The 10732-nt window shown below is 46.1% G+C and overlaps 1 protein-coding gene across 1 annotated transcript in view; it reads left to right on the top strand.

Moving 5' to 3' along the window:
* The first annotated feature begins 10476 nt into the window (after positions 1–10476).
* The window catches only part of LOC119331985 (protein-L-isoaspartate O-methyltransferase-like), a 3472-nt gene continuing 3216 nt past the window's right edge, over positions 10477–10732 (top strand). Inside the window, exon 1 of the mRNA XM_037605166.1 lies at positions 10477–10690. Coding sequence (XP_037461063.1) covers positions 10514–10690 — 177 coding nt within the window. The 5' untranslated portion in view covers positions 10477–10513. The remainder of the gene's footprint in view (positions 10691–10732) is intronic.

Genomic DNA, 10732 nt, shown 5'->3' on the forward strand with positions numbered 1-10732 from the left:
TTTGTTTGTAGCTCTATTTTTCTTTTTAGACACAGACCTAGCAAAGCAATTACAATTTGACAGTTAATAAGAAGTGAAACAAGTGACTGCAACATGCCAAAGATGTTATGAAAATGCCAACTATGTACACTAAAACCTGTATTCGACAATACTGTAGGTATCACACTGAGTGGCCTAAGCAAGCATTTCTTCTAGCGCAATTCTAGGGCATTCAGAAGGGGCATGTGGACGCATCGCAAGATACAGTCAGAGGTCGACATGCACGCGATGTGGCACAAGACCGGCAATACCTTGCTGGTAATGGTCAACGGTCGGCAGACGGGCAACAAAAAGGTTATGGTGCTGCACACCAACAAGAACTTCAACCAGCAGATGACCAATTGGGTGATGCACCAGTACCACCTCGGGGCCCTAGAGCAATAGAAGGAGCGGGAGTTGGTCCTCTGCAAGATTTTCTACCAGACGAGCACTAGGGCCAGAAGTAAAAAGATTATAAGTTAGTTTGGTATTGGTACTTGTACTACCTTGTCGTCCGCAAGCTGGTATTGTTGTTAACGATCTTTCGGTATGAACTTGGCATTTGCTTCCAACCGTCATGTCGAGGGTCGACGTGGATATAAAGCTGAATCATTTGTTTCAAAATAAATTTTCATGCACCTGATTTTTATTTGATGGGTAGCATAAGCACCTGCCATTCGAATTCCCAGTTCTCCAATTTTTTTCGAAACAAGTGCATGCACTTATTATCACGATGAAAAAACAATATACCTGCTGCATCCCAGTTATCAGTCTATACTTGCAGAATTCTCTCGTTTATTGAGCAAGTATATTGTTTTTACAGGTCGAGCAAGTTTCAACTAGGCTATAGACTGCCCAGGCTTGGTTTTATTTTAACAGGCCCAGCCTATAACGACAACGGGGCACAAAGATCCAGCAGGTATCTACTGGCCTCTGGCCCGCCAGCGTTAGTTATATTTTGTCTTACAACATCCGCAGGCAGTTTTTTTTACCGAATCAAACACACATCCCAGTTCTATTTTCCTCTTGAAACGCCATGTCCTACTTCTGTTTTTTAATCTCTACCTATAGTTTTACTAGTTCATATACACGTATCATTATATTGAAAATACATAAAGTTCCATTTTCATATTTACATCCTTATTTTTGTTGTTGTTTTCCCTTCCAGCGCTTATTTTTTTACCACTGGTTTTCCCTTAAACCAACTCAATTGTCCCACGTCTTATTTTCTTAGAAAAACAAAACATTTTTTTGGCAAATCAATAAGTTCTTAAAAAATGTTTATCATTTCAAGATTACAACAGTTCAGACTCCACCGAAATATGCAAAATAAGGTTGAACTTTTTGACCGTGGTCCTGGGAAGAAAATGAGCCGTAATAAATTACTTAAGAATTAGCAAATGGGTTGCAAATTATTAAAAAAAATAGCAAATGGGATCTATCTTGTCTGCAACATATTTGGAGGCTGACTTGTGGGCCTACTAAGTTCATGCGTACATAAGGTTTCTCAAAGAAAGAAACTTAGTCAACAATCGACTCTACCAGCATCAGACCGTTAGATGTCAATCTAACGGCAATCGTGCTTCTTTAGTCTCTGATCTTCTTGCTCCAGCCACCCAAACCAGCGCCGGCGGAACCGCCTGCTCCCGCCTTCCATGGTCGGCTGTGCTGTCGGGCAAGCCTCATGACCCCACCATACTCGCATCCCTGGCCTCTCTATCCCTCTATTCACCCACACCTCCTATTATTTTCCAGCGGCCGCAGCCAAACTAGTCAACCCTCGTACTCCCCACCATGTGGGCAGCCACTGTCGTGTCTTCCCCGACTCCATGTCGTTTCCTTTGTAGGCCTTGCCGTCGTCCACCGCCCTGGTGCTCTCGGCGCGGCGTGGTCAACGTGGTCAACGAACGACATCCATCGAAAGTAGACTGTACATGGAGAGGCTGACAGCTGGTTCCACGACCGCACACAAGGAAATGCCTCCTTATTAAGCGCAAAATAATGATTCCTCCACCTGACATCTAGGACCCACCAGAAGGGCCTCTGTATTTCGTGAAAAAAAACGTTCCCGCCGCTGACAGCTCAGACCCACCAGCTATATCTTCGCACGCAAGGAAGTGCTTCATTATTACGCACAAAAAAGTGAATACTCCCGCTGCTAGCTGGGACCCACCATATGGGAGGCTGACTTGTGGGCCTACTAAGTTGACATGGACGGAGGGCTCTGTCAACTTAGTCAATATGAACAATTCTAGCTCCAGTGACCATACGATGTCTATCCAATGGTCATAGTGCTTCTTCAACCTCTGGTCTTCTTGCTCCAGCTGCCCAAAGCGGCGCCGATTGTGCCGCATGCTCCTGCCTCCTGTGGCCGGCTGTGCTGCCATGGAGGCATCACTGCCCCCTACTATTCCCACTGCTGGCCAGGCCCTGCGGCGACGGAAGCCTCACACCACAACCGAATCAGTGAACCCTCATACTCCTCTCCGCACGGGCATCCACTGCCGCATCTTCCCCGGCTCCGTGTTGTCCGCTTCCTAGGCCTCGCCATCGTCCACCGCCCTGGTGCTGTCGGCATGGCGTGGTGAACGTGGTCAAGGAATGACTTCCATCGAAAGAGTACTAAACATGGAGAGGCTGACAGCTGGGTCCACGGCTGCAGCAAGGAAGTGCCTCCTTATTACGCGTAAAATAATTATTCCTCCACCTGACAGCAGGGACCCATCGGATAGGCCACGGTATTTCGCAGAAAAAACGTTTCCCCCCTGACTGCTGGGACCCACCAGCTACATCTTCGGACGCAAGGAAGTGCTTGATAGTGGGGAACCATCTGATCGAAGCGTATGTAGAGTTGTCATTCTGGTCGCGAACGTGTACGTACATACTGGTCGATCAGTCTGTCTGCAGGCTGCAGTGATGAACCGTGGCCGTGTAAGGAAGGGCACGTGTCGTAGTAGAGGCACACACATGTCGTAGTAGAGGCACACACGTGTCATAGTAGAGGCGCGCACGTAGCATGCCACGCAGTCCCGTTAATATCGTGTACATGTACGTACAGCGGCGGGGGTGCAAGAAAGTAAATCTAGCCACGTACGTACATACGAGCGGGGTCTCGAACGCCTACTCACGCATACGTATGGCCATGGCTCGTGTACATGGCTGGATGGGAACGGATAAACTGCGTCGTCGTCGTGTTCATGGGGAGGCAATGGAATCCGCCATGTTCATCGGGAGGCAACGGAATACGTCGTGTTCATCGGGTGCCAACCGGCTTGGACGGAACAGCCGATCGAAACGAGGCCTGGCATACCATAGAACAGAGGAAACGGCCTTGTCTTCGACCAGCCATGGTCAGAACGGGATCATGTTCATCAGGAGGGGTCTGGCGTACCGCAAAATGGAGGAAACAGACTTCTCTTGGACCTCCTATGGTCAAAACGGGAACCTGTTGATCGGGAGGGGTGTGGCGTACCGCAAAATGGAGCAAACGGACTTGTGTTGGAGCGCTACGGTCGAAACGAGGGTCCTATTCATCGGGAGGGGTGTGGCGTACTGCAAAATGGGACTCCACGGGATACTGTTCATCTCCATCGTCGACCTCCTCCAACCTCCACGGGCTACTGTTCATCCACCATCGACCTCCTCCAGCCTCCACCTGTGACTATTCATCCACGGGCTCCTGTTCATCCAGACTCCACCTCTCCTCCACCGGCTACTATTCAACTAGCTCTCTCCAAGGGGTCCTGTTCAACCACCCCTCCACTGGCTACTGTTCATCCAGCTCTCCACCGGCTACTGTTCAACCAGCCCTCCACGGGGTCCTGTTCATCCAGCCCTCCACGGGGTCCTGTTCATCCACCCCCAACCGGCTCGATCGGGGTCCTGTTCATCCAGCGGCAATGGCCTCTACTACCATGGTGTCCTGTTCATCCAACCCCCACCGGGAACTGTTCATCCAAACCCCCAACAACACTCACTGTTCATCTAGAGGCAACATCGATCGGCTTCAGTTAGCAGCAGTGTGGCGAAGGAATCGCTCGATCGGGTTCAGTTAACAGCCATCGATCGATCACCCGGGTTTAGTAACATGTAGTCTGTAGTGCAATCGCTCGGGTTCAGTAGGCGAACACCTCGCTCGGGTTCAGTTAGAGCCCAACACCTCGCACCCACGCGCATACGTGTACGAGAGAAACGTGCATTGCTCTGCCCGACCACCCACCGTAACTGGGAACTCCCGGATATTTTCCTCGCCCTCGCTTCTAGCACGGATTTTTCGTCATGGACGGCCCAAAGAATGTCATGCAGCTGCGTCTCCGGCCCGCCTAGGACGAAAATCCCATTTTTTCATGATTTTTTGTCATAGAAGTAGGAGCCCACCACAACTATGATGATACTAGGTTTTGTCACAATTGTCATCATAGAAGTGCGATAAGCATGACATAATTTTTTTTGTTCGGCCCAAAATGTCACAGATGTATCTTTTTTTTGTAGTGGAGGGCGGCGGGCCATTGCCGGAGAGGGAGTGGCAACCTGAGAAGCACTATAAAAAACACTTCCGTGATGATACGTGTTTGTCACAGTAGGTCATGTTTTCTGTCATGCATGTACATCCATGACGATTTTATGACAGAATCAAGATAGTCATACCTGTGCTGTCGTAGAAGTGTTCCATGACATTACCAAAATTATCATCACGGAAGTGTCCACTTCCATGACGATAAATCACGCATCATAGAAGTGCTTTCGTCAAGGGTGACTGACACGTGGCATCCACTGTAACGGATCACCGTTAAGCTACCGGGTCCGGTTTTGGATCCGATAACCCGCTAACAGCCACGACCAATGCCGATTTTCAACGTGTAAAATTGTTATTGGCTGGAGGAAACATGTGTTGGTTCACTGTTGGGACAGATGTCATCCATTCATTGGACAGGAGGCGCCTATGATATGTCGACACGAGGCACGACCCAACAGAGGCCCATTTCGGTGAAAAGGCCGGCCCGTTTGACTTGGTCAAAAGGTAATGGGCTGACCCACGGAAAGTTTGTTAATGACATGTTCGTATATAGCCCATTTACGACCCGCTAACTCACGGCCCGTTACGGCCTATCGGAATTAGGCCCAGTAGCTTCATCTGGGCTGTCCAATATGATTCCAGCCCGTTGTAACTTCCGCCCCATGTATGGCCCATGATGTCTTTTGGCCCATACGAGGCCATTTGTAACTCTTGGCCCATTAACGACCCATGGTGAATCTGGCCCACAATGAATAGTGTAACGCTTTATACCCAATAACGACCGATTATTCCATTGGGCCGTTTCCATCCCGTGTTATCTTTCGGCCTTCTCAGGGCCCATTTATTCTTGTGCTTATTTCCAACATTCAGTTACTTACGGCCCGTTACTGGCCTTTTCTGCTTGTGGGCCAAACTTAGCCTGTGGTTACAATCGGCCCGTTTGCGGCCCGTTAATCCGTTGGGCCGTTTTCATAGCGTCATCAAATACGGCCGATTAATGACGGCCCGTTATGGTCGGCCCATGAACAAACGATTCCAAATCTAGCCCATTTTACGGCCCATAATGCGGTATGTTATTGGCCCATGTTTGGCCGATCAATCATATGGCCCGTAGAAGGCCCATTGATGCTATGGCCCATAGAAGGCCCATTGTTTATACGACCCTTAGAAGGCCAATTGTTTATATGACCCTTAGGAGGCCCATGGTAACTACAGTAAATATGTAGCCCATGGTTATTGTGGCCTAGTTTTAAAAAATAGGTTATTGTGGCCACTAGCAAACCGCGGAAAAAGAATTGCACTGACTACAAGCAGACAAATAAACAAGACAACAAGGAAATAAATATGCAAGCAACTTACGCTAGGTTATCACGGCTATTACACATATTACATCCACTGGGCATCAAAGTTCTCCACCAGTGCAAATATAGGGAAGAAAGCCGCATATCATATACACTGGTTGTCAAATTTGGCGACCAGTGAAGACAAACGCCGCAGAAAAACAAGTCCAGAACTGAAACCACTTCAGAAGAGCTCAAGAAACAATATCCTGGGTACACATAATGCTGGCAAGAATCTTAGCAAGCTTATTAACTTTCTCTTGTTTGGCGCTTAAATCCTCCAGTGCTTGCTGTTGCACTAGAAAGTATGCATCTGAATTCTGCAAGGACTTCCTCAGTTCTTCAGCTTCCTGTCGCAGCACATCTGATCGATGTCTTTCAACTTGAAGTTGTGACTCAAGAAGACGAACCAATTCAGGCAGCGAGTTCGAAGAGCTTGTGCCAGCAGTAGTGGCCAGTAACTCGAACACTACATCAAGACAGGACTTTTGGGTTTTCTCACTCTTGTCAAGATAGTTTTTATTAGCTTTCTTGGAGACCAACAAGGATGTCTCACTATCTTGAACCTTATCTGCATTACTTCCTTTACCATTGCATAACGGGGTACTATTCTCCAATATTTTGTCCGCATTCTAAAAGAGAAACAAGCAGACACATCACAGGTTTACCACGTTGTATATGAAACTCATTTTGGTAAATCAGTTCAGTAGTAAAGTGGACAGGATTACAACATGAAACAAACATATATCTATGTACCAGGGTCACTTTATGATCTATATCATTCTAGTTTTTGTTGCCAAATCAAGATAGAGACACAATTCAAATAAAATTTGTTCAAGACAAAGCCGAATAGATAGAATATAAGTGTGGGAAACTATAGAGCAATAACACCACTTGTAATGTGCATGACATGAGAACATAAATGTTTATTCAATTGAAACTGAAATCAATATAGAGCAAGTTACAACAGCAAACCAGTTAAAGAAACAGGTTTAAAACATACCTGTTGTGCCATTAGAGTTTCAATTCCATCCTTCAAATTTGAAAATAGTTGGTATGAGTAAATACAGTGATGCAAGAGCAAAGGAATATGAACCATAGCTCCAGAACCCGACCTGAGGACAATTCTTCTTCTCCTTTAAGCGTTGAGTTGGGATTCAGAGTGGTGGTCCTAGTGCTTTGGGCACTGCGGTTCCCTTACTAACAGCTCGTGTTTGGGTGCTCTGTGGTGGAGACAGTGCTGTGTCAACTAGAACTAGGTTACTATCTGCCGGGGTTGGGGTTAGAAGGGGTGTAGCTAGTTCTCTGTCCAACTGGGTAGGGGTACAATCTGTGAGAGTCTGGGTTATGTGTGGTTTGGCTGGTTCTTGGGCAAGTACAACCGTGGTTCTATCTGCATCAACTGGTAGCACTATCTTTTCTGAAGACCGTGTTGTTACTCCCTTAGATACTACCATCACCCTCTCCAATTCAAATGGCTGATAAACAAGAAAAGTAATTGAATGTACAGACATTGTATGATAGACAGGTGCAACGGATAGTGGGGAATAAAAGAGGGCATGAAATAATTCACAGTTATGTTGTCTAACCAAACAAGATAGCATGACACAATTTCACATATATGATGCCTAACTAAACAGGATAGCATGACACAATTTCACATTATGATGGCTAACTAAAAACGATGGAAAGACATAGTTCAAAATATGATGACTATGTAAACAGGATGACATGATATAACTATATAATGTGTTTATTAAATAGGTTGGCATGCCATAATTCACATACATGCCGCCTATGGAAACATGATAGCATGATATAATTCACGGATAGAATGACATAATTCGAAATATGATGACTGTAAACACTAAACAGGATGAGATGATATAACTATATGATGTCTTTATTAAATGGGTTGCCATGCCATAATTCAGATAGATGTTGTGTATGTAAACATGATGGCATGATATAATTCAAATATATAATTTATATAGTAAGCAAGTAAGCATATGGCAATCCATATATGATGTAAAAACTAAGCAATGCAAGACAACATGCATGACATGGGTAATATAACCCAGCCAAGTTTGAGCATAGACCTCAGGGGGGAAATAGGACTGGTCATCAGTCTCTGAATCCTCCTCTGAGGAGCTCTCTGTAACTAGCAAGATGTCTGCTTCAACAGGTAGCACTGTCTGCTCTGAATACCTTGTTTTCACTCCAAATACTTCCATCACCGCTTCAAATGGCTGATGCACAGGAATAGTAGTGGAATATACATACGTTGTCGACAAATGGAACACGTAATACACAAGAATGATAGCATGGTATAATTCACATATATGATGATTGGCTAAACAACATGGCATTGCATAATTCACATATATAATGCCTTTACAACAAGATAGCATTGCATAATTCACATATATAATGTCTTGCAACAAGATGGCAATGCATAATTCACATATATGGTAATTAGACACTAAACAGGTGGCATTCACATAAAGCATGTCTAAAATAATCAAATGACACAGCAATGCAAGACACCATACGCATGATATGAGCAACATAACCCTACCAAGTTAGAGCATACACCTCAGGGGGGATAGGACTGGTCATCTATCTCTGAATCCTCCTCCGAGGAGCTATTCGTAACCAGCGAGATATGCGCTTCGTCAGATAGCACAGTCTGCTCTAAAGAGCTTGTTTTCACTCCAGAATTTTCCATCACTGTGGCAAATGGCTGATGCACACGAAGAGTAGTTGAATGTACTAATCTGGAGTTGTTTTATATTTATATATGTTGTTGTTGCAGATTATTTTGTTATATGTGTTGTGATTCAGACCGCCCTGCCACACGGCATGCACATTTTCAATGTTTAAATTGTGTGAAAGTAGGCACCTCGGGATTGATATTATGCGGAGGATGCTAGATCTTCATAGTGTGGATCCCGGGGTGCTATAATGGGTGTTAGGATGGAGACAACCATGACATCATGACGAACAATACATTGACACAATAAGAAGGTGACCACATAGATGTGGCATGGCCCACCAAATCAGGCATCACTAGGTCTACAGCCACGTAGCCAAAGAAGGGGAAGATTGGAAGGATAGAGATCAACCTGGATACATGGTGTCAAAGCCAAAGGATTAGTGGAAGAACTACACACGCCAGAAATGACCAAAAGGCAAGCAGTCCTGATCAACCCCGGGAGGATGAGGCAACAGTGGGGGACACTTAAATTGTGATTGATAGGAAGTCAGAGCGCTAGATCTCGAGGGAAGGACGAGGAGCACCGAAAACACAATGACGATTCAACCCAACAATGCTTAACCGTTACCTGCAGTCGAGTGGGTAATTACTCTATCAGGGGACAAGGATGGGCCAGTTTAAATGCCCATGTTGAAGATGTTGAGTCAAATACGTTACCCAGCACATAAGACGGTGACGGGGATGGGGTAGCACTACCGTGCCCGTTACCCGCCTTACCCGTGAAGGCCTTACATGTGATCCCTAAATCAACAAACTTCGGGCAATTCTTGCAGATACCCACCCAAATTTCTACCCATCCCTGCCATCTGGCCAAAACTGCCCAAAGAAAATCCTGACCTAGCCACAACATACACCCCAAAAGGCCTCACATGTTGTTTATTGGGCTAAAATAATGTTTTTTCTAATGAAATGTTGCTGAATGTTTCTACTGATTAAGGGCATGGGTTTCCCTAGAGGGCTGAAAACCCTGACTGGACGGGGATGCAAAATTTATTATTCCCGTGGGACGGGATGGGACGGGGATGGGCATGGGGATCATGTCATGTGAACAGGGATGGGAGTCCAATACCCGCCCAGGTAATCCCCATTGCCAGCTTGAACAACGAGGTCGTGAGCATGCGCCAGTTGAGGACCAAGGGGAGGCAGAGTGCCAGATTCGACAGCAATACAAAGGGATTCGACCAAGGAACGATCGAATGTAGGTGGGGAGGCATTGCCACCATGCGACGAAGAATAACTACCAAATTTGAAGGTCACAACCGAGAGAAGAATGGCTGGAATATTCGATGACGCAGCGGTCAAATTTGAACCAACGACCAAGGGGACTCGAATAGGCACGCCATCGACCATGAGGGCAGTGAGTGGACTGGAGCACCGCGATAAGGCCGGCCATGGACACCGATGGCGATGAGGAGAGGGGGGGGGGAAAGAGGAGAGGGTGGCAGGGTTTGTTGGTGTGGAGCAGAAACAACTCTTTTTTAAAACAAAAGCTCAGGAAAAAAAATGACATATTGAAAACGCAGATACGGATATGCATGTGCGTGGAAATATTTAAAAAATTCCCGCAAAAAATATATTTTGAAAAAGTTTATTGCAGTATGCAAGATGTGGGATTGAGGAATTTTTGCCCTTGGGAATGGAAATTCAAGAAAATTTGTTTTTTAGGCGTTCTTTTTTTCTCGAACGACCTTATTATGGCCTATGCAGTGTCGTCACGGGCCCATATAAGCCCAAAGTCATGGGGCCATTCCAGCCCAATCATTCGCCAAGCCAAGCTGTGATATAGAAGAGATGAGCAAGAATTTCTCAATAAAAAAAAGATGAGCAATATTATTCTTAAATAAAAAGAAAAAAGAAGAAGAGATGAGCAAGAGGCGAGCCATCCTGTTGTTACGGGAAAGATTCCGGTCCTGTTTCCTGGCGCACCGCGGCGACCGGCCGACGAACATCCACCGCCTCCAAGCCGCCTCTCCTCACTGCAGCAGCGTAGCGACTTCTTCCTCCAGCTGCAGAGCCTCTCCGCACTCCTCGCCCCGCTCCGTAAGTTCTTCCTGGAATCGTCTGATTGCGCTGTAGCTGGCT

Source organism: Triticum dicoccoides, chromosome 7A (genome assembly GCF_002162155.2).
Source record: "Triticum dicoccoides isolate Atlit2015 ecotype Zavitan chromosome 7A, WEW_v2.0, whole genome shotgun sequence".
In the NCBI taxonomy this organism is placed as follows: domain Eukaryota; kingdom Viridiplantae; phylum Streptophyta; class Magnoliopsida; order Poales; family Poaceae; genus Triticum; species Triticum dicoccoides.